This window comes from Battus philenor, unplaced genomic scaffold (assembly GCF_028537555.1).
Source record: "Battus philenor isolate CCGP_79_NKW_IND1 unplaced genomic scaffold, ilBatPhil1.0.hap1 SCAF_22, whole genome shotgun sequence".
Lineage (NCBI taxonomy): Eukaryota > Metazoa > Arthropoda > Insecta > Lepidoptera > Papilionidae > Battus > Battus philenor.
In genome coordinates, this window is record NW_027181685.1 from 342,531 (window position 1) to 368,261 (window position 25,731).

General features: G+C 34.7%; 1 protein-coding gene across 1 annotated transcript in view; it reads left to right on the forward strand.

Moving 5' to 3' along the window:
- The first annotated feature begins 17,808 nt into the window (after positions 1–17,808).
- CapaR (Capability receptor) overlaps positions 17,809–25,731 on the forward strand; it is a 45,019-nt gene continuing 37,096 nt past the window's right edge. Inside the window, exon 1 of the mRNA XM_068766792.1 lies at positions 17,809–18,106. Coding sequence (XP_068622893.1) covers positions 17,809–18,106 — 298 coding nt within the window. The remainder of the gene's footprint in view (positions 18,107–25,731) is intronic.

Sequence of the window (25,731 nt, forward strand, 5' to 3'; positions counted from 1 at the left end):
ATAGTTTTATTTTCAATCAAAAATTAAAATCCGAGATTTTTAAAAATTTCGTTCAATCAGTCTTCTAAGCACAAAAGCAAAGTTTTTCATGCCATATATTTTTTTTCCGTCTTATTACGACCTAAACTACCGAAATTTAATGCTTTGCAATCAAAGTCAAATTTCATGTTGACCCGTGTTATTTATAGCCAGGTTTATTTTTTGCTATTTTGTGAGTATTAATACATGAAGAAAATCTAATTACTCACATAATTATTCTGTAACATGAATAAAACTTCACATTTTTATCACACCACAAAATGAAACAATACACAATGTTGTTTAAAAATTATTTAATGCTGTTAACAAAAAGAAATATTCTTGTGTCGTTTGGCAAATGCAATTATCACCGAGATGTTCGTTTGTGTGGCTCGTGCCACGATTTTAATGCGACGAAGTAAAATAATGCTAGGCGAAGTTTAGTACCCTTGCAAATAAATGAAAATACACTGTAACATTTAAGCTTTTATTTAATTCATATATTTATAAATAAGAACAAGCTCAAAATGCCGTGGAGAGGGATAGGATAGATATTTCTCCAAGAGATTAAATGACGAATGAGGAGATTTATCGACGATCGAAAGTTACTGATATAGTCCAGCATATTGGCTAGTTGAATTGGCAGTTGACAGGCCACATAGCGCGTCGGACTGATGAAATGACTATCCCCTGGTGCCTTAAGGTTTTGCAGTGAATATCGGCAAGTGTAATATCCATTTAAAAGATCTACTAACGACGCAGGGTCGAATCGGTCTTAATGGAAGTCTTTGAGAGAGGTGTCCAGCGGTGGAGGTCTTATAGCTGAAGTGTTGATCATAAATTATTAACAGACATGTCATGCTTCAGTTCCTTACATAAGAAAATTTTAGATATATAACACACAGTCTCCTTATTTCTAAGTTGCGTAATTTTTTCAACTACTAGCAATACCATGTTGAAAAGTGTAAGGAGATACGATATTCAGATTTGGAGAGTGGCCAGTAGAAGCCATGTTGCGTTTAAAATAATCTTATAATAATCTTACAACCGCTCCATGGTTGACGAGGAACGATGAAATTCATAAACACTTGAACACCGACGCAGGTGTGGTGTTCTAACTCTATTAAAACGTTTACTTTATACTTTTGATTATAGTTATGCTATAGATTGCAGATGAAAATGTAAGAAAAATGTAGTCTTTTCGTTTACCTTTGAAGTATTTAAAGATGTGTTAAAATAATTATTTGTATGCCTTCAAGTTGAATACCAATACAGCTCAACGAATTGGCATGATGAAGTGGCAGTGATGACGCCATGTTGCGCACAGAGTAGATGGCCGTATGTGTCTTAACCCTTAATAGCCTGGTTTACGAAAGTGATTTTTTTAATATTACTGTGTTTGCTTGAGGGTCTAGATGAAAGGGAAAATAGATTTTTTTTTAAATTTCGTTGGAAAGAATATTATACAACAGTAAAATTCGTACAGCCAACCTATAAAAAAACTAATAGTAATGTGAACATTCGGTTTAAAAGATTGGTACCAAAATTGAAACTCTGGGCTATTAAGGGTTAACTTTCTGAACTGAAGATCACGGGCTTTCTACAAGTTACAGCAAGGGGTCAAAGAAAGGAACATTGCATCACATATGGACAACGAGGAGAGTCGCGAAACCTTTCTAGAATACTGCATAAGGGTCATAGGAGAGACCATTAATAGGAACAAGTAGCTAAAGAAACAAAAGTATATAAGACTAATCAAAATAAATACTTAAATCTTTGGCAAATGTAAAGAAAATAGCAAACTAAAAATAAAATTGTAAAGACGTGTAAATATAAGAATAAAGTAAAACAGAATAAAAAGTAAATGATATGAATGATATGAATAATTGACATTGGGAAGGAAAAAATTGACCGCAATAGTAAAATCTGTGGAAAAAAAAATGTATAAATAGTCCCCGTGTATCCAAGGCAGGGAAAATACCGGAGGCCTCCGAAAAGATTGGATAGAAAAAACCAAAAAAAATGAAGACCACCGACGCGCAAGCCCAGCATAGGATGTCTGGACATAGGTTTCTTCCAACTGGTTCTATAGCAAGGCTTTAGAAGAGGCTTATGTCCCACGTTTGCAATGTTACATTTAAATGAAATGTGATATGAAAAGATTTTATCAAATTTATTGGAAAAATGTTCAGTTTATTGAACTGTAAAATATGAGCTTGCCTCTCGCGTGCTTTCTCAAAGGAATGCGTTCTAGTTCCCAGTTCACGTGTAATTGATACATATCTCGTGTTAAAAATAATTTTGATGTCGCAATATAATGTATTTAGGCAGGGGTCGCCTGTCAAAAAGTTACATAAGTGGAATTACAATGCTAGTGTCAAGACACGGTTATAGATGGCGTTATGTAAAGAAACTGTAAACGTCTTCAATACGATGGAGGCATACCGAATACGTGCATTATATTCTCTTCTAAGGGGCACCAATATATATAAATATACCCGATTAGTGGGCGGGAGTAAGATACCACTTGATTACGATGGCGAAGAAGATGACAGCCTAGAGCAGAGTTCCCCAAACTTTTTTGTGTCGTAGACCCCTTGCCAAGTTATTCCGTATTGGGTAGACCCCCTACTTACCTGATATTGATTTCCTGGAAACTTCTAACTGTAGTGAAGTTTTGTGTTAAAAACTTAAAGTAAAAACACGTGTTAATTTATACATTTATTAAGTGAATTTAAATTAAAACTACTCAAAATAAAATTTTGTATCTACTATACCAACTAAACCAATCTATTATACCTACATCCTACAATTTTACACAATTTTATAAACATATATAATAATTTTTTTACTTCCTAGGTACTTTTATAAATATTGTAAATGTTTTGATATTATAAGATAGTATGATTTAAGTAAATAGGTATGAGGTGAGATCCACTGTCGTAAACCCCCATTTTCATTTCATGGACCCCCATATTTTTTTTCGCTGACGTAGACCTCTTGCAGGTTGTCATAGACCCCTAGGGGTCGATATAGACCACTTTGAGAATCACTGGCCTAGAGTGATCGAAGAAGGTGTATGCAGAGTATTTACAATTCACACGACCCTAACACAACCGCAGCGACCACATCACTGATAGTGTCGGAATTCAAATCGGCATTCGAATTTGAATTCGAATCTCCAAAAATGATTTTACCTAACAGTATGAGGCCTGCAATATGAAGCGTGAATGTTACACACACACACACGTATATAACCAAAAACACCAACGTACCTCGAAGAACTTTTTATCTGAAGTGGTCCAGTGACTGATGGCCGTTGGTACCGAAAGATTTTAGATTAGTAGACGCGGTGCGAGTAGGTCCCCCATATACTGGATGCGTGAAGCGCAGGTCCGTGGCGATTTGGAGATTTTAGGGGGTGGTCTATGTGCTTGAAGTAGGCGTCCATCAGCCGAAAAGAAGAAGATATGTATATAATTAGTTCCATTTCACTAACCCGAGGCATTAGAATTCTTAAGGAAACATCAAAATAGAGATCCGTTTGTTTACCTTGGTAAATCTAGCAGTCTGTGTAAATATTTAGCATTGAATAATTTATAGTGATCACTTTGAGTATTGTTGTATGGATAGAACAGCTCCATTCGATAAAAAATCTAGAAGCAAATTGACCCTATGTTGACATATTTTAAATAAAAACAGAGCTTTATAGCTCCTTAGTACGACCCGATCTTTGTAAAGTCTGTTCACTGAGATGGGTTTCTTTATGTTATTTCCACAGATGTTCTTGATCCTCAAATTAGAGCAAGTAATTAATTCCAAAGCTAAGAAAAGGACCAATATTTAGCCACTTCCGCACATGCAATAGTAGTAGTGCAATAAAGTGCACCGCCCGCCAGCCCGCTGATAAATGCGTATGCGGCCAGTGCCAAATTACTCAACACGTGTTTCACCCCTCCACGGGGCATCTTCAGGAGTTATATTACACCGATTAGTGCCAAACACAGAGTCAAAAAAGTTGACTCTGTGTTTGCACGACTACCACTGCATGTGCGGAAGTGGCTAAATATTGGTCCTTTTCTTACTTAGGATGGACTTCCGCAAAGTAACGCCTGATTCCATTAAATAATTCCAAAGATATATCATTATTGATTAAATATATATAACAGTAATAATTGTGATTCTCAAATGTAATATTCCATCACAGTTGGATTTATTTCAGGAAGGAGTTCCTAAAAACTTTTTGCACGTGCGTCGCATTGTGTAGCGAATGGAGATGGCTCACGGCGAGCTCTGAATTACTCCGACACAAGCGAAACAATATCTCCGCGTCGGCTCAACTTTTTGTGACGTTACTGTAATTCATTTATCTTATAACTGTACAGAAGCTCTCTACGAAAACGTTAGGTGAATAAAATGATTAACGTGGTATCATTTCTTATACGGGAATAAGCAGGAGATTATCTCATATTTTTTTATTAATTCCAATGTGCTAGTGTTTTTTTACAATATTTTTTTCGCTTTTACTAAACGCAGACAGTTGGGAGAGGGTTGCCGATAATTGATACGGGCTATCTCATAATTAGGAATGAATATTTTTAATGCTCTCATGCTTAGTTCACACTCATAAGTGTCGAAATAGACGTAATCAGGTGAAGCAATACGAACTTTTATCGTGTAAAGTTTAAATCCCACCGTCGTTTCAATCCATAGACGCAGGACGCTGCTGTATATTCTTTGAAAACTTGTAAGCTGTGGCAATCTCATATAATTAACGCAAAAAGTGTGCATTCATTAAAATTGTGTGCTGGGAATCGAACTCGCGACTCACGGCCGCAAATCTCAGTGCCTCTCGAATACCGGGCGACACATGATTTGTGTGTGTATCACAAATAGCCTGTGCTGCTCCTAAAAATCGGCAGGTATTGCAGTGTCAATTTATGAGGAGACGCCCATTTCTAGACGTCTTATCGGTAAGTGACTATCTTCGGAGCACGCCTACATCTTACACATGGGGCGTCTATCGCCTGGCCTGATAATAATGAATAACGTGACAGGCAGACGACGTCAACAGTCGAAAGTCAGTTTAGCGTTGTGACTAAATAGACAACGACTAAATATGGAGACGTGACGACTATTTCCGGTCGGGCGTCTCAGTTGAAACTTTTAATTAATGCGCTCCACAAGAGTGCCGCGCGAACGTCGTCCATTGCACCGTATGTTCCGCTTCCGTTCGTCCCACTGATAATTAAAACCGACATATCGCTGCAGTTGAGTAAATAATTGGCTAAGTTCTGAATTGTGTACGTGCCAAATATTCTACAGGTCCTTAGTGTTAAAAAAGTAAAATTATCCATTTATCACAAACATACTTTGATACGTCGGTGTACACTTGGTACACTAAATGCGAGGTAGGAGGACCATAAAATTCAGAAACATTTGCTGGTCGGTGGCACGCAATTGCAAATGTAATTTGACAAGAAACAGCTGATATATAAAACAATCCAGACACCAATGCTGATGTATGGTGTACAACTGTGGGTTCCCAAGGACAATTTCGAACGCGTCACGGTTTATTATTAACATAGATCCATAAAGCACTGAACATAAGGTTGTAAGTGTTAAGGAGGAGTTTTTTTCTCTTTCTGCCCTATTTTTGGAGCCTTTAGTTGAACCTATCTCGGGTCGACAAGGTGTTATTTACATTGTAATTTTTCACAGAATTTTAATTAGTTTCCACCCTCAACTTTCGTTCTTATCAATATCTTTCACTGTTACTTCTAATTTTCTTAACAATATCGTTCATTCCCTTCGCCTTTCATACAGAATTCTACAACTATTCTTTTATTATTTTTATCATTTGTACAACTATTTATTTATTCTTAATTCTTATTTATTTTCTTACTGTCAAAGTCGAATTTTATTGAGTCTTCCTTATGGACTCTGTGTTTGGCACTAATCGGTGTAAAATAATTCCTGAAGATGCCCCGTGGAGGGGTGAAACACGTGTTGAGTGAATTAACGGTGGCAGTTGTGTAATTCGCATTGTTTGCCGCATACGCATTTCAGCGGACTGGCGGGCGGTGCACTTTGTTGCACGACTACCACTGCATGTGCGGAGGTGGCTAAATATTGGTCCTTTTCTTACTTTGAACTTTATTTACATTTCTTATATTACAGTTATTTTATCACTCTTATTCGTCACAAAACCTTTCGGCATCGAGGGCCATTGGTTGCACGAACAATGTGCCTCGCGCACTGTCCCTGCATACGAGCAATTATTCGAGCTATGTCAGTGATCTTGGTTCCTCCGCGGATCTATTTATTTCTGATTACACTTCACAGAGAAACTTCGATCATAGCCTGTCTATTGCTCTCTGTAGCTCACTTCAGTTTAAACATTTATTATTTACTCTTAATATGTAAGCTAATAATAAAAATAAATTAAAAATATTTCATATTTTTTATGTGTGATCTATCAAGTTACTCAGCACTTATTGCTTTGAATGAAGTGAAGTCTTATCAGATTGACTGATATATATAAAGAATATTGGAAGTAATTCACGTGGCCTCGTAGTATGTTAAATCGATTTAAATTTATTCTGCTGTTGTATAAGACTCACTAATCAGAGGGGGTACTAAATAAAACCAGAAAATTGAACGACAGAAGTGGAAGCGGGCGGGGCATACCACAACCCGTGGCTGTTGGGACAAAAAGGTTAGCAAGTGGCTGCCACAAGCCAGAAGACGCAACGCGGGCAGGACCCTTTCTAGCGCACCGTACATAGTCAAGGCCTCGGCTAGTCGCTTGATACGGGTTGCGCAAGACCTGTCACCGTGGCGATCTTTGCGGAAGATGAAAAAGCCTTGCAGTGGGCTTCTATTTGTTGAAAATAAGAAGACATTGTCGTAGGATTTTATCACGTATTAACTCCTAATTTTCATTATAAGCAAAATGATCTTTAAATGGATGGAAAATCTTGTGTGTTATTAAAATTAAATTTAAATAAATAATGTAAAGTTTTCTTCGTCTAAATTAAGTCATGTGAAAGTACATTTATGCTGTTTTTCTTTAAATCAATTGAGATTCATTTCAATATTTATACGTAACACGCGATTGATAATATAGGAGAGTAAAAGGTTCTTTGAAAAACGCATCGGCGGATGCCAGTCGTGTGCGGGTCTCTGCTCAACCATAAAATAACATTACTCCCGCTTGAGTTACTCATAGATATGTGAAACTATTAGACGAATATCAATATAACGATTTTTTAATAATATTCGGAATGATATTTTGCGAAGCTTCTTTGCCTTATTTGTAGGTCCCTTTTTAGTGACCTCTCATTCACTTCTAACATGTTTTAGATTAGATATTTTATTGCGCAATAAGTTTTTTTGATTAATTAGTTTTATTTCGTCTGCCATCGATCATAAATTCTATAACATCATCATCATGTTTCAGCATATTAATTTCTTTCGTCTCCTCTTACCTTATTCGTCTATCCTTATTCGTTGTCAGCCTTGTAGAGCTGTTGCCTTATCTTGTCTCTTCTCGTGGTACTGTGCTCATTTTGCGTTGGGGTTAGTCTTACTGAAGCCAACCCAACTCCTGGAGAAATCCCAGCAAATTCTTAATGTCACCGGCGAAACTCGTGGGGCCATTACATCTCCATCGATAATTCTCAAGGTGACTATTTTGAATAAAATTAATCATTTATAAATTGATAATTGTCACCGCTTTAAATGTAGTTTCTATTGTGATCAAACCACCTGCATAATAATTCTTTGAAATCCGGTAAGAGGACATCACGATCCTTTAAATAGAGGTAATCGACTCAAGGAGGAAAAAGGAGAATTTAAAAATAAAGAAAATTAGATTTAAGAGGAAATAGTATAAGAATAAGCCTATATGGGGATGGAATAATTTTGATTCGGCTATTTAAATGCTTAAATTGTCCTCTAGGGACGAAAACAAGTTCCTTATGAGCCTTTAATACGTAGGATGTTTTTATAATAAATTAGATTAAATAAACCGCCTTCATTAAAAACGAGATGATCGCAAGGTAAGCAAGAGATAAACCAAACTGAAATTTACCTGAAATTTTAAATATATTGTTAAACGGAGAAGATAAATATCCTGTAAAGGTTTATGTACCAAAAAGCAAACGTAAATGATATATTTTAATGTCCAATTAATATGCTTTTACCCGAGTACACGAAGCCGTATGTGGTGATGGAGAGGAATATTTTTAAAAGCAATTGTCCTTAAAGTGAGATTTAACTTGAATAATTTATAGACCTCGAGAGAGTGAATTGTATAATAAAACGCCGGTTATGAGATTCGAACAGAACTAACTTTTTTATTATACGTTCAGAAACATACATACATTTTACTTTATAACAATGATGTATATTAATTAATAATTATTTGTATATAATTTCCACACCCCCACTATATCAAATAATTACATAATGACAATATGTTAACTGAACTTGGATCTATTTTACAACTACACCTAATACATTCATAAAAGTGTGATGCTTTTTAGAACACAAACTCTTTGTGAGCATATCAGCAGGCATATCAGCTGTCGACAAATATTTTAATTGAATAATATTATTGGAAACACATTCTCTAGTAAAGTGATATTTTACGTCAATGTGTTTAGACATATTATGAAACACAGGATTTATTGACAACTTCTGTGCACTCTGATTGTCATTATATAAAACTAAAAAATAAACTATACATTTTATTGCCTATATAAACTGCCTGGTCAGCGGAAGATGGTATGTAACATGTGGACTTTTGGAATCCGGATCTTTGACGCATTTGAGGAAACTAAGTCAAACGCGGGTGTTTATTTGAGTGTGTAGGTGGATAAGTGTTCACGTTGTGGAAACATACTGTCTGTCCGTTTTAACACATTTCTCGCTTTCGCAATAAATAGAAATAATAGCCAGGAAGCAACATTTATTAAGGTGATTCGATTAAGTATGAATGAATGTTTGATAACACGTATGAACTTATATTGCTATTATTATTACTCGAAGAAAAATAATCGCTTTTCGGATCCAAGTGGTCGGCACATAAGATGCCTGGGTGCAAAAAAATACTCGGATCGGAGTGCTTGGTTTGGAAATGCCTCAATCACTAATATCATGGATATTTGCATCGTGCGTGTATTTTTGCATATTTATATGTCGCAGGGTTTGGACAAAATTACAATTTTTTATCAATTTCACGGACTTGATACAAATAAACCAAACTTGCTTTACTTCGGTCCTCGACTGGGACACATATAAAGGATACCCACGCACACGCACACGAACACCCACACGCACACGCACACGTTCACATATGACTTACAGTTTAGATGTATCATCATCATTTGATACATGTCTCGTGAACTTAATTTAAAAATTGGCGCTTTGAATAACAAAAAAATAAACTTATTGGTAAAGTCAACAGTATTATACAATTAAAAAGTTTTTATCAACGGAATAAAATATAATAAGTTTGTTCATATATAATATGAACAATCTGCTTATATACGGCCTGTTTAATGTTTGATAATAATTATTTAAATTAAATAATTCAAAATTCTATTTTTTGTCCTTAAATGCAAGTGATATTAATCTAAATGAATAAAAAAAACTTAAATTCTACTTATATGGGAACAGTGCAGGTAGCAGACATTATTTTATTTTATTAAATGCATTTTTATATTCCCCTTTTTCGGCGGCCTTTTTACAACATTTTTTTTTCATAATTTTAATTGCGTTCACATATTTTTTTCCTTCTGAATGTCATTTATTCCTTCACCTTTTGTTCTTCACAAATTACTTCATTCCTTTTTTCTTTTTTTTCATCACCTCACTTTTGTCGCCTTTCGCACCAGAATACTACCTGTTTACATTTTGTTGTGTTTTACTTAATTATATTTCTTGTTTTGCTTTTTTCTTATATTTACATTCGATTATAGTTCTTCTTTTTACGCTGCATTTATCACAGATGTAAGTATTTATTTTAGCTAGTCTAATACACTTTTGGCAATGTTTGGCAATTAATAAACAATGGCTACTTGATCCTTTTAATGGTCTCTGCCATGACCCTTTTGCAGTACTCTAAGGCAATATCAATGTATTGTTTACAGTGGGATATTACAGAGATAGGATTCTTTCGGGCTAATAGAAACTGTATATCCGTGGTCTTACGATATCGCTTAAGCCGACAAGCGCAACGTGGGACGGCCGCCCACAAGGTAGACAAATACTTTTGTACGTATTTTAAGTATTCTATACAAAAATATATAGCATTTGTGTAAAAAATTTGTTTATAATGTCGTCAGAGATGACGCTATTCAATATGTATGATAAACAATATGCTGACAATATTATTCGAGTATGATATGACTTCAAAAACACAAAAATGTATTTTTTATACTGCTTGTTTTAGATTGTTTCATGTTTATTATTGGAGTTTGAAAATGCATTGACAGAGAGAAACCCTATTTATACAAGTGTATATATATACACACACACACACACACACATTTATATATATATAAAATATACATGTATGTGTATGTATATATAAAATTTCTCTGAAATGGCTAAATCGATTTTGACAGGACATACTGACAGGTAGTCGATGTAATAAGAAGTAACACAAGCTATTTTCATTTTAAAAAATATAAACAAAAAATAAGAATTTTTTTTGTTTTTCTTAAGTTCCATGCGGGCTCAGCTAGTAGATAAATATAAGAGGTAAGTCAGTAGCTAGTACTACTTTTGCCACTAGCAACATTTGCAATAATATAACATTTCTTGAATTCCTCAATACAGGCGTTGATTTGGATCCGTATCATGTTCAGTGTTCGAGTCGTCGTCGTCGCAATTTATCTTAAAGGCTTACATAAACCTAGTCCTCGTCCCGGTGTCCTGGGCAGGCTGTCGGGCATTTGCAAGCAGCTTAGCGCTGGATCTAAACGGGTCACCGACTTTCTCAGTGATTAATGAACTCCGGCGATGTTTTGGGACGCTGAGGGATCTGCGCTTTCTCTACTTAATATATTTTAAACATAAAGGGTTTTTGCCTCTACTAAAAACGCCAATATTATTATTATTTTTTAAATATTTATTTTTTATTACAAATATGGTGTAATACAGGGGTGACCAACCTTTTTTGGTCGGATGGCCGCAGTTTCAAAAACAGTGGTCCATGAAAAAAAAAGTATATGTTTAAGGTTCAAACCATGTTATAAACGTAATTTATGTTCGTAATCAACCGATTATTTACTAATTAGACACCTATATTTTTTTTAAAGCCTTGATTCTAGCATTTTTTTTAAAAATACAAAAATAAATTAAAATTTACTTGCCCCGCGGGTTGGTCATCGCTGGTGTAATATATCTTGACAGTAATATTTGCATGTTGTTATTCATAAGTCTTATTCGTAATAGTTTTATCTAGCTCCGAGTATAGATGGCGCTGGAAGTCGATTGCCTCGCGGTAGCTGAGCGCGCACAAGAGCGCTGAGTTTGATGAATTTGGCAATCGATTCATTTTTTGATACTACCGTTACAAGAAGACGTGGCCGCCCAAAGCAAGCCTGACGGCGATCGCTGCAGAAGTGAAGGCAGTTGGAATGACGTGGAGCGAAGTAAAGCGCGAGGCTCAAGACCGCTCGGGATGGCGACGTACTGTGGACGTCGTCTGCGTCATCTTGGGTACATAGGAATAAATGATGAATGATGACCGTTACACGACCAACTTTCTGATTGTAGAATGTTATTTACAAAACAATCTGATACTTGAATACGACAAAAATAAGATAGATAACACACGCGGAAATCAGTTTGTAAGCAATAAATGACAATATCTCCGAATTTTTTTGCAACAGATATTTTTATTTCAAATATGTTTTTTTTTAACTTGTGTTTTATTGTCATTCTCTTTTCCGTTTATCACAATTTCTATTAATCTTCTTCCTCCATTCTTCTCATTTTCTTTTGTTATCTTAATATATATTTACGTACACATCTCGCTTTTCTTTCTTCGTCACACCCTTTTTTACCATAGTACAGTTTCATCCCCGATTATTGTAGATAAAGACGTTGCTGGTATTTCTTTGGACACTTCTTTTCCCTGTACTAAACGCTTTTTCGATTTAAAGTAATGTCAACTCGGAATTAGAATGTTATGCATCGAAGGATAGCTTATGCTTTTTTCAGGTTTCTTTTCAAAAGCCCTTGCCTCTATTCATTACACGAAGCTTTTTTCTTAGCGATATAAAAGCTAACCGAACACCTCATCCGGTAAAAAGTATGTGACGGCCGATGCTCCCGGGAGAGTTTTCCAACTTTGTTACCTAAAGGTTTAGGCAATAAATGCAATCTGCGCTCAGCATTTTATAATCGCGGACATGTTAATAAAAAAGTCCAAAATAATGTACAAATATGTACAAAGAGAAAAACAATTAAAATTTGAAATATACATATGACTCTTTCACACATACACGTGTGTGTGTGTAAAGTAAATATGTATAGCAATACAAGTACATGCTCGTGGGGTAAAGTTAACTTCATTAAATTTACTTCTACATATATTCCTAATAATTAGGACGAAACCTTCAGTAAATTGTATGATAAACTGGTTAATGTTCTATGTATAAAGGTATAGAAGAAACGAAGTTGTTTAAGGTTACTTTGAACCTACTCATTAAACTGATTATTGGGGCCCGGCCGATGGTATGCGGTTTATTTAAAAGCTCGCACGTGATGTACCCCCTCCCAACTGACCCCCCCTTCTGTCCCCGGTCACAAAAACCGCGACATTCAATTAAACTCCTACGTTTTGAAAGAGCCGGATTTTTAAACGAAATTGACCCAATTCTCGCGGACGCTGTCAAAGGATTTTTCCTTTAATTTTCACTTTAGTTACTTCAAAGAATTTATTTTAAGTTAGGGTTAAAAAGTTATATCCAAAAGTAATATTTAAGAAATAAATTAAAAAAAAATATTTTTAATTAGACATCAAGTAAAATAAAATTGTTATATGAAGAAACTTCTTAAAATAAAAATAAGCCGTAAAATATTAACTATAAGGAAAATTGTTCATAACGAATAACTCTCAAAGATTTATATACCCCTAATTTAAAACATTTGCTGTATAACACAAGAAAAACCATTCGTGAATGTCTTGTTCCTTCTGTGATGGTAAGGACAATGAAACTCGACTGTGATTGATTTTTTTACAAACGTGTATTTTTTAAATTTAGAAGCAAACAGGACTCTCTGCTGACAAACGAAATCAAATCGGCATTTGAGTTTGAATTTGATTCGAATTTCGAATTGAAGTCTCTAAAAGTATTGCGGGTATCGTAGGCTGCACTATGAAGTGTTGTCATAAAAGCCAGAAGAGTGTACAATGGACCTCTTTTCTTAACCCTCCCTTAAGTTTCATCTCTCATTCCGTGACAGTATAATTTGACCTGTTTCATGTATATCGTGTAATCATAAAATTGAAAGTAAACGTTAAAATGTGTATCTGAGATTAATACGCAATATGTGTCAATTATCTGATATTGTCATAGGATTTGGGAATGATATGTCATTAGATGTCAAGTCGGAAATATAAAAAACAATGTTTTTACATCGATCTTTGGACCTGTTAACGTGGCTGGACTACCACGACTATATATATATATATATATATATACATATATATATATATATATATATATATATATACACACACATATATATATATATATTTATATATATGTGTGTATATATACACCATACATTGATTGAGAAATCCGTTCGTAGGTCTCGCATTTGATTTCCGGGATAGAAACTAATAAAACACACATTATTTATAAATATGGGATTGCCACTGGTCAAGTTTCCAGAGGATGTAGATCAGAGTCTTACTACAATACGATCGTCAATCCGTCTATCAAGATTGTCGATTGTGAAATTTCCTCCCATAGATATTAGGGATGGCCTATGTTTGCTGGAATGACATACATCATATATGTTATAAACGAAACTAAAAGTAATATTACTGAACTGTGTCAATACGCCTTTTCCAAATTTGCCGAGCGACGCAGCGAAGGGTGACCAGAAAGTCTAGATTGTGGGACGTTGTTTGTAACAGCGGCTTCGACGGTCGGCTTTGACCTTTAAAACATTAAATTGTTTCGATACAGTGTAGCTAGCGTGGTTAAGCACAATACATTGTTTAAGTACTGGACTGTTATAAATATTATAATCTGTAAGTCGTATTTTTAAGTTTTAAATCTTCAATTTGTTTTGGATTGGCAATACATACATTGTAGTATAGTATGCTTTTAACTATGTCAAATATATATATATATATATATATATATATAAATGTATATATATATATATATATATATATATATACCGGACAGTGTGCAAACAGTTTAGTCATTATTATAAAGGATTTACCTCTTGCAGTTTTGTTTCTGCAAGCTGGGCTGTGCAACTGGCGTCCCATCACTGGATTGTTCTCCCATTCTCTAAAGTATTGGACGAGCGTACTAGCTGGAGGTAAGATTTTCGTTATTTCAGAGGGTCCTATAGCGCTGCAACCCATTCTGTATTATTTCGTTGATTGACCCCACATGTGTTGAGATTGAACGCTCCAATAGCACACACTTATAAAAAGTGAAATTATATATTATAGAAATAAAAAAATAAAAAAGTGTATTACCAAAATAGAAATTGAAGTAAATTTGTAAATTTTGCTAAAAAAATTCTGTGATAATGAATCTATTATTTATTTTTTATCTATTTTTTATTTAACATTCGACTCTTTATTGTAATACTTATTAAATTTTATTTAGTTTGTTGCCTTTTTATGTCTGTGAACGAGAAGAAGATATATATAATATCTTTAAGCGTGGAAAAATAAAAAACGGATGTTTTTTAGGTATAGTAATGTAACAAATCTTGTTATTTTATGTTAACAGTTATGTTTATATATATATATAAACTACATGTTTATAAATATATAAACTACTCTACGTTTTTTATTTATGAAACATAAACACTTGAATGTTCCACCGTTAAAATGTAAGTCATATCGAAGAGAAAGGTTGTCTAGAAGGACTAAATGTCAAAATAAAGGAGAACTGCTCCAATTGGGGCAAGAGTGACTTGTTGCATGCTCGCAATGTGTCTCTTCGCCCTTTCACTTATCAATGCTTGCAGCTCGAGAAATATTCAGGCAAATAACACTACCTTCATGTGTTAGTTAGTTATTTAATATTGTACACGTTTGAATATATATACATATTTTCATCATAGTAAAGAAAAATGTACAATGGGCGGTCTTATCATACGAAGCAGCGCGATAGTAGCGCGATAAATAACAAGTAGTTAACGTATATAGACAAAACAAACATACATATGTACATAGCTCATATAATTATAATGAATACGTAAGTAATTTAGAGAAATTATTTCCGAAAGCTGCATATTTGTATGAATTCATAATGCACAGTTTCAATCGAGCTATGATAGCTCCGCGGTAATGGACTGAGACTTTAGATCGACGGCGCGGGTTCGATTCTCGAGATACAGACTTATAAAATTCACACATTGTGTATTGATTGTATAGGATTGCTACAGCTCACAAATAAGTTTCTAAAAGATGGGAAGCGTCCTTTACATACGAAGCCGATCTTTGTTAGAAGCCTGTGCAAGAAAAGGATCAACATTTAGCCACTTTCGCACATGCAGTGTGCCAAACACAGAGTCGGCACTAATCGCTGTAAATCCAACAAGTTACGAAAGTAATTGTCGCCTGCTGAATACGGACTCCGGAATATTTTGTCAGACAGCTAACGGAAAGTTTCGTAAAATGAATTAAAAATTTATTCCGGTACTACGCGCCTACTGCGTTACACGTTCTATTTATTAACTGCGTAGTTGTGAGAAAGATTTAAAATAGAAAATCTCGTAAAGCTCACTTTATTTTATTATTTAATGGAACCAAGCGGTATCTTACGGAAGTCTATCCTAAGTAAGAAAAGGACCAATATTTAGCCACTTCCGCACATGCAGTGTTAGTCGTGCAACAACGTGCACGACACAGAGTCCTGTGTTTGGCACTAATCGGTGTAACATAACTCCTGAAGATGCCCCGTGGAGGGGTGAAACACGTGTTGTGTAATTCGCATTGTTTGCCGCATACGCATTTATCAGCGGGCTTGCGGGCGGTGCACTTTGTTGCACGACTACCACTGCATGTGCGGAAGCGGCTAAATATTGGTCCCTTTCTTACTTAGGATAGACTTCCGCGAGGTAACGCCTGATTACATTAAATATAGAAGCCTGTGCTTTGCAGAGTGCGTCTATCGGCTGAAAAGAAGAAAATCACGGTATTAAGATTACTTAAGCATTTCAACTTTAGCAGTGACGGCCCAGTGGTAGAAGACTGTGACTCACAATCATAGGTCACGGGTTCGATTCCCGAAATACTATCTTATGTATTACACACACTCTGTGCATTAATTATATAGGATTACCACTGCTTACATACAAGTTTACAGAGGATGAACAGCAGCGTCCTCTGCGTACCATAATACCACACTGCGATCGCCCATCTGTCTGTCAAACAGCGATTATGGTATAACCTAACCAACATATGGTATAATCCTCCAGCAGATATCTTTGTAAACCTATGCCTTACACTGAGCGTCTTCGGGCTTTGAAATTAACTTTAAGCAAACTTGGGGAAACCTTGAGCTAAGTACATAAATTAAAATAACTTAAAGGCAATGCATGTACTTTGATTTCGAATAACATGAAAGGTTGTACAAGATTATTCAATTTCTATTCAAACGGCAAAGAGCGGCAATAAAGTAATAAATTGTTATCGCAACAGAAAAAAAATTAAAAGAAGTCTTCGCATCAGGCACATGCAGCCAGTGCGAAGGCATCGGCGGATCCGAGTAGACGCGTACTACGGCGTAGCACCGGTGCTACGCGCTACGATATATGATAAACTTCGAAAATTTCAACTTTGAAATACTTTTGAATTAAATACATCTCTTTAATATATCTTCTTATAAAACTAAAGTATTAATTAGTAATTTATAAGTAAATATAAATATGGAGTAAAATAAATTACGAATACTATTGTGTAACTTTAATCATAAAAATAATATAATAAATTTTATTAGAAAAATATTCATGTCTAGTGTAGACAAGTATAGAGTTTATGTGGAATAAGTTATTGTGAAAATGTGTTGTGTTTAACAATTGATACGTAAGATTATATGCAGAGACATACAGGTTTATTGCTTATAGGTGGATAAACTTTAAAGCGGTGAATGTATAGATCATTTGTTATCAATTAATGTATGATAAAACACATTCAAAAATCGAAGGTTTCAAAAATAATAAATGATGTTATAATAAGAAAAACCCTTATAAAAATTCAAATTACTACATGTTAAAATTAATTATTATTTACTACCTGTGCCTGTAGGCTTTGCACGATCAGATTTTATTGGCATGTCGCATTCGAATGAAATTAATAAATTGATGTTATTATCGATTTGAGTGAAAACGTTCAAGTTCGTCGTGTTTATATATATATATATATATATATATGTGTACACAAAGTTTTTGTGTACATATGTATGTTTACATCGTTTTCCGTACCATGTTTTTCTTACATAGTTTAATCTAAATAACCAGACTGTTAACAATTCAAGCTTATAAATAAATATATAAAAAAAGATAAACAAGATGGCGGAGCTATTCTTGAGGCCCAACGAGACAGCGGAGGAGTTCTACGAGCGGTGCACGAACGTGAGCCGGTTCGATTGTTCGGAGGAGGCGATGCTGTGGTGCGTGATGGGGCCACGCCAGCTGCCGCTGTCGCGCACCGTCCCGCTCACCGGTGTGCTGGTGCTCATCTTCCTGACGGGCGTGCTGGGAAACGCGGCGGTCTGCGCCGTCATTGTGCGCCACCCCGCCATGCACACCGACACCAACTATTACCTATTCAGTCTTGCACTCAGCGACCTCTTGCTGCTTCTGTTTGGTATGTGATATAAATAACTTTTTTTTAATTTTGTTTCATCGATCTTTTCAATCAAAATCAAAAAATGTCCACTGAAAGGTATAGGTCTCCCCTAGAGATATCTATGGAAGGATAGGTGGGTTGCAGATGGCAGTGCGGTATTCTGGTACCCAGAGAACGCTGCTGCTCATCCTCTGGAAGCTTGTTTGTGAGTAGTGGCAATCCTGTAAAATTACTACATGGTGTGAATCATAACGCTGTATCTTGGGAATCGAACCCACAACCTACGATCGCAAGTCTAAGTGCTCTACCACTGGGATACCGCCGCCCCGCCAAGTTTACAATACACGGCTTATTCAAAAACTGATACACTGGCTCTAACAACTAATGCTAGACTTAAAACGAAGTCTATCCACGCTTTTTTCCATTGCATAAAGCGGATTTTTTAACTTTTTTGGTCATTTAGTCAATAAAAATTTGGAAAAACTCTTGATTAATTGAATTACAAAACCTATAGATTCTTGTAATGGAAAGGTAAAAAAGGTTATTAAATTTTTATAAAAATTAACACATATCCCAGTTCAGTCCTCTGAACTTATTCCTGCGAGGATATATTTCGTCGTTTAAATAGAGAAAATAATAAACAGATAATTTCTATTATCTATTTTCATTAGAAAGTATTAGGAAAAAGCATCACTGGAGATGAAGACATTATTGATATGTTTTTGTTTAGTCTCTTATAAACTTTGCTGGTACGAGGTGCGATAAAAATTAAGGCCACTAATTTTATTGCAAACAAAGTACTCAGTTTACATAAAATTTAAGTGAACCTCCTTCAAAGTACTCATCTTGGAGAGAGAGGCACTTATGCAAACGTTGATTCCGCGATTGGTAGCACTTCTGAAAAGATTTTTTCGTAAATCCCTTCAGCTGTTCTGTCGTAGCTCTTTCAATGTCGGAATTTGTGTCAAAACGGCTTTCTTTCAGCACGGTTTAGTCAGAGTTTATGGCTAAATTAGCTGGTAAAAAGCTGGGTGTTTAGGGTCAGGCGGTATTTCACATCAAGACAGTTGCTTACTCTATATCAAGCACAGGACCGATATATATATATATATATATATATATATATATATATATGTATATAATACTGCTGCCAATTTTGGGATTGCTGAGTCAAATACCAGCTCTAAATTCTTGATTCTGTAGAACTGTTCAACTAATAGATAAAGATAAAATTTATTTATTCGACATTGGAACTTATTGAACGTCAACTTTTTTTTAATCTATTTTATTTTTGACTCTACTTCGCGAGGTCTTTAAGTTGTGGAAGCAAGAAGAAACTCTATAACAAAGTTCGATATATAGTTAGTTTCTAAGAAACTTATCAGAATAAAACACCGCCGGTAAAAAGCGAGTCTGTTTATTATTGACGTATTCGTTTTGGGGAATACACTGCCGAATTTCACGACTATATCCTACCATCCTCGTTTCTCTATAGATGAAGTTGAAAGTCGGCCCACTATTTTACACAGCGGCGTTTCCCCGGAGACGTATCAAGCATTTCGACTCGTTTTTGATCCCCAGCGCTCTAGTATGCAATGTTTATTATTTAAACAGGGTTGTTGATAATAGTAGTGAATAATCTAAACCAGTGATTCCCAAAGTGGTCTATATCTGGCGTAAAAATCAGGGAGGAAACCATAGCCTCCCTGATAAGCAAAAAAGAGACCAAAAACTACTTCCTCTCATACTCCAAAGAAATAATTATAAAAGTAATTAACAAAAATAAAAGTTAAATAAAATTAATACAAATGTAACTAGAAAATAAGAAATGTTAATGAGATATGTGATATTAATGTTAAGCGAAAAAACAATGTAAATAAACAGAAATAAGATTACAAAATGTTAATGTCTTACAAGAGAGGAATGAAAGGTCACAGAGCGAAAGAAAACCGAATGAAAAATCTAAAGATGTATAAATGAAGAGTAAGAAAATAAAAAAGATTGTGAAAAACTAAATAAATTGAAACAAAAAGTCCCTGTCCCACACCAGATAGGGGGTACGAGAGGCTTCCAATAGCGAGGGCCATAAAATAAAATTTAAAAAAAGTGGTCTATATCGACCCCTAGGGGTCAAGAGACCCCTAGGGGTCGATATAGACCACTTTGGAAATAAATATCAGGTAAGTAGGGGGTCTACCCAACACGAAAAAACATGGCAAGGGGTCTACGACACAAAAAAGTTTGGGGAACTCTGATCTAAACTTATGATATCTGATCATTGAATACAGATAGATGTGAGGAGAGAGACTTCAAAGTCCTTAACATGAGAAGAAATTCTTAAATCGTGTTAATTTATTTATTAAACAATGAAATAAGAAAATATTCTTTTGTATAGGCTTTTCTGCGCATATTCATAAAGTAAAGATATTGATACAATATAGATTTAAATATGTATAATTACATTGACTACAACCAGGTCAGGAATATTGACTCAAGAAGAACTTGGAAATTTAAAAATATTTATTTCCTATATATTCTTTAATACGATAATAATTTTTATTAATCAATATTATTATATGGCTTTTATAGTGACAACGTAAATTTACGTTTAATTTATGGTTTCAAAAGTAATTACTTATGTGTTTGCCGCTAAAATATACAATTGATTCCAGTCTAAAATTTGATATTAGAAAACTGTGATAGTAAAGATCGTTTAATAATGCATCTCTTTACTTTAGACTAGTGTTTCCCAACGGTGGGCCCACGCCTGCAGGATGACAATTAGATTGATAAAGGGGCAATCTGAAAAGGGACTCGACACAAGTTTAAGCATTTCGCTTTAAAATAAAAATTATATATGTTATATACTGGGATGTAAGAATTATAGAGGAAAACACTATTTTAGACTATTAAATATATGTATACTTTTTAGATTAATATATGTGTAACAAATGTCAATGAAAATTTAAAAAAATATATTTTGTTTAATTTTGAACAAAATCTAATAAACATAAATTGAAAATATCAAATATCACATTAACAAAACGAGTTACAATTGGCTGTATTATTGAATTTCGTAATATCTCGTAGGTAGCCCTAAAAGGGATTGGAATTTAATAGACCGGAGTCGACTGATATGAAAAAAAAGAGAAATGTAATAAGTAAAGAATAAAAATGTCGATACTGATTTAAAATTAATTGATCGTATATAATTTATTGGCTCAAGTTCACCCAGAGAGCAATGGAGAGAGCTATGCTCGGAGTTTCGCTGCGGGATCATACCGGTGATGAGGTGATCCGCAAAAGAATCAAGATCACCGACGCAGCTCGAAGAATTGCTCGTCTGTAGTGGCAGTGGGCGGGGCCTATAGTTCGTGCAACCGATGGTCGCTGGGGCCGAAAGGTTTTTGAGTGGCGACCACAAGCCAGTAGACGCGGCGTGGGTAGGCCCCCCACAAGGTGGACAACGACAAAAGGTCGCTGGGAAGTCCCTGGATGCAGGCAGCGCAAGACTGGTCATTGTGGTGATCAGCTGATAGGAACAAATGAACAAATTAATCTATTTTTGTAACAATATTATGTTGCACATAATTCACTGACATCTGTAGTCTGTCATATGTATCTATTATATTATTGTATGTATATATACGTATATACATAAACACGCATATATATATATATATATATATATATATATATATATAGTTTTGTACTTGTGGTAGTGTGTACTGAAATTGTAATTGGTTTCTTTGTCAATAGATGTAGGTAATCAAAATAATTGATCGAGATATGAGATGGTCGAATGAAAAAACATAATATATTAAGTACTTTTCTTTCTAAATTCAGAAGGTTAACATACGGAAACTGCTAGAAAAAAATGTATACAACTTTCCCTGGAACAGCTTTATATAATTACATATATAATAACCAGGGTCGAATTAAAGTGAGTGTTATTTTCATTAGATACCGATGGCGGTGACCTCAAAAATTAATTGCGTAGCGCTGGGGAATTGTTGGAAACTAGTAGATAAAAACAGTAGGATGGTAGTTAGTAACTACTGTGTCTTTCCTCGCGCGGGCTTTACCGCCCCCTAGACACGGACAAAAGATTACATAGATATAGGAAGACAAGCGGCAGTTTCTAGAATATTCGAGAAAAACAGTACCGAGTAGCGACGCCAGCAGACAGTCGGCTTGTACTGTAGCCTGGAACAAAGATGAGGAAAGGAAGGTGATGCAAGAGAAGAGTTCAATGTGAAATAGACATTGTAAAGGATAAGAGAAAGTGTAATTAAATAAAAAAAATACTTTGTCCCAGTTGTAACGTCCGTGTTTCACTAATGGTAGGGGAAAGAGAAAGGTTACCAAAAAGCAGTGCCGTATAAATGATATAGAACTGTGATGTGGTTCGGTAGACCAAAGTTTAAGTTTAAGTCACGTTTGGCATTAGAACCGGGCCTTGAGGCTCTGGTGAATGTGGCTTGAGTTTGCTTAATTGTAGTTTATCTAGTATGAGCAGACGGCAGTTTAATAAGATGATTATATATAAGGATTAATGGATAAAGTTCATCTCAATTTCTCCTGACACATTATTGCTACGTGATCGTATGTTTACGGCTTATAAATCACAACTAAGTTCAAACCTGTTTGTCAAATTTTAGGTTTGGAAAAAATAGATTTAGCATTTACCTTTACGTTTACAAAATTATAATTTTTTTACTTATTTCTGTGTTTGTATATCCACCTCCTCTTCGTATTATTATCTTCATTGCCGATTGAACACAATGTAGTCTCTTATAAAAACCGATTTTGGTGATGACATTAAAATTTCTTGGCTTGATGACTCGATTCCTTTCACCGTCAGACGTTTTAGACGGTTTGAGGCGCTACGCCAATGAAGCCTACGTGTATAGGTTCCCCAACCCTAACCTACCTTACTGCTGAGTCGTTCATCATCAGACAACCCCCCACTTCTTCATTAGGGCTCGGGTCCGCCAACACTCAACTAAGTTTACATAATGCTGTTTTGGGGAGACGATTTGCGTGTACATGTTTGTTTAGGTAAAAATATTTATCTACTTAGTTAAGAAAATTTAAGGTTTATATTCTAAAACGATTCTGTTGAAGGCTCTTTCGGCTTTCAGCGTCGGCGAAATTGTTTATTACATTTCGTTAATCAGTATAATCTCTTAGAATTAATTACTAACCGTCAAAATGTACGCAGCTGTGGCCGTCTTAAGCGTAAAAAAAAGTTAATGCTTTTTATTTTAATATTTTTATACTATGAAATGTTGTTGGTATTTTTGTAGGTATAATTCTAAAATATCTGGACTGTCCAGACGTTTTTGATATGGGCCCTTCTATGGATGAAAGTCACATTCTTCTTCCATGCTTCTCTTTCTATTTTCATTTATTCTCTAGGGATAAAAAATAATTTAGGCACTAAGTTTATATTTATTTATTAATGGAAGGATAAAAATTAGTTCATCTATTTAATAAGGATCTCGTGTAGACTATGAACCAGTAAGCCCAGACTAGGATGGCCACTAACAAGATACGAGTAAATAAACGAGATAATCTTGTTCAGGTCATTGGAAATGCGGTCATATTTGGAAATCTCTGGAGCGGCATATGTGGACAGTGGATATAAGAAACTCTTCGATCAACGTCGGTGATCTTGATACTTTTGCGGATTTACTCATTTCTGTTTCGATCTCGAATTTATATCAAATGAAATCAAATAACCAAACATTCAATAGAAATAAAAATAAATAATTAAATACGAAAATAATGACTTTGTAAATTATTGAAACAATTGTATATTAAGCTTAATAAATATATAAACAACAATTAATCAATTACAATTAATATTAATTTGCCACCGCCAGATGTTTTGTTTTGTAATGAAATACGTTTGAAATACACACATCATCCAAATAACTCCGTATCTACTGCGAATAGGTTGATAAGTTAATTTGCTTATGTATTTATTGAAATCACAACAGCGATTGAGATTTCTGTATTAATAGGTTGAATCAATATAAATTAAATAATAGCTTTGTTTTAAAGCACACATCAAACTAACTACTTATGTATAATCTCCTTTGCTAAAGAGTATAATGTAACAAAAACGACTTAGTTTTAACTTAAGAAAGAGGGACAAACTTCGACTTATATATAAATATATATATATATATATATATATATATGTATATATATATGTATATATATATATATATACGTATATATATATATTTAGAGTACTTACGTCAGTCTGTAAGATAAAAGGATTAAGGCAAGTAACATCGCATCTCTAGTAGGCGACGAAGAACATCGCCCGATTGTCCTAATTGTTATGTCGTGTCATGTCTTGTCATGCAGAACAATATAACAGAGTGCAGTACGTAGTAATAAGACTTAGTTACGTAAGGCGGCATCGAATAAAACCTCAATACTCTGATTCATAAGTAAAAACTGAAATAAAATTTGTTATTAATACACGTATTAACTAAAAAGAACAAAATCAAAACAAGATATACGCAAGTCGTTCACCAGAAATTAAGCCTGAGATAGGAAAGTCATGTGACAGTTAAAACAAATCTGTGACGTCTTGGGAATGCGAGAGAGAGAGAGATATAACGAAACGCAAAAAACATAAAGAGTGGAATATATTGTAAAGAACAAAAGCTGATGAAGATAAGAAAAAAATAATAATTTAGTTTTGTTAACAAAGTGCCAATTCCACATGTAGAAGTGGAGAGAAGGTCCCTTAAAGTGGAGTCTATTAAATAAACGACTATAATTTTACAATAGCTTACATAACAAACTGAAGTAGAGTATACTCAGAAACATGTTTGCAAGCTGTAGGAATAAAGAGATTTAAGCTCGGAGTTTCGCTGCGAGATCGATTCAGATATGAGGAGATCCTCACAAAAACCAAATTCACTGACTGATTCATTGATAAATGCGTATGCGGCAAACAATGCGAATTACACAACTGCCACAATTAAACCACTAAACACGTGTTTCACCCCTCCACGGGGCATCTTCAGGAGTTATGTTACACCGATTAGTGACTCTGAGTTTGGCACATAGGCGGGCTGGCGGGCGGTGCGCTTTGTTGCACGGCTACCACTGCATGTGCGGAAGTGGCTAAATATTGGTTCTTTACTTACTTAGTAATCTGTCTACAGAAAACAAAGAAAGAAAGGTCGTAAATTTACTGAGTATTATTTTGAAGAACACGTGTCGTGGAGAGGATGATGTAACAGACTCTTGGCATGTGCCATACAAACACGATTCTCATATATAACAACACTAACCTAACACAACTACAATAATTCTATTTATTTTGTAGTCTTTTGTCAAAATAATATGTAGTTTTTTTATATAATACAAATAATGAATCAGTGTTTAAATTTCTTAAATTATGAAACTCGCAATAATTATTTCATGATATTCTTTTTAAACCGTGTAGTTTAATATGTGACTGCATGGCTTAGGTCTCTCTTAAAGACGTCTTTTGCGGGAAGCCTTGCAGTGGGCATCTATAGACTAAAAATAAGGAGATGCAATAGATTTAGTTTAAGTATTAAGATTCCAAAGGTCTAATATCTTATATCAAAAATATTAAATTCGTTTAT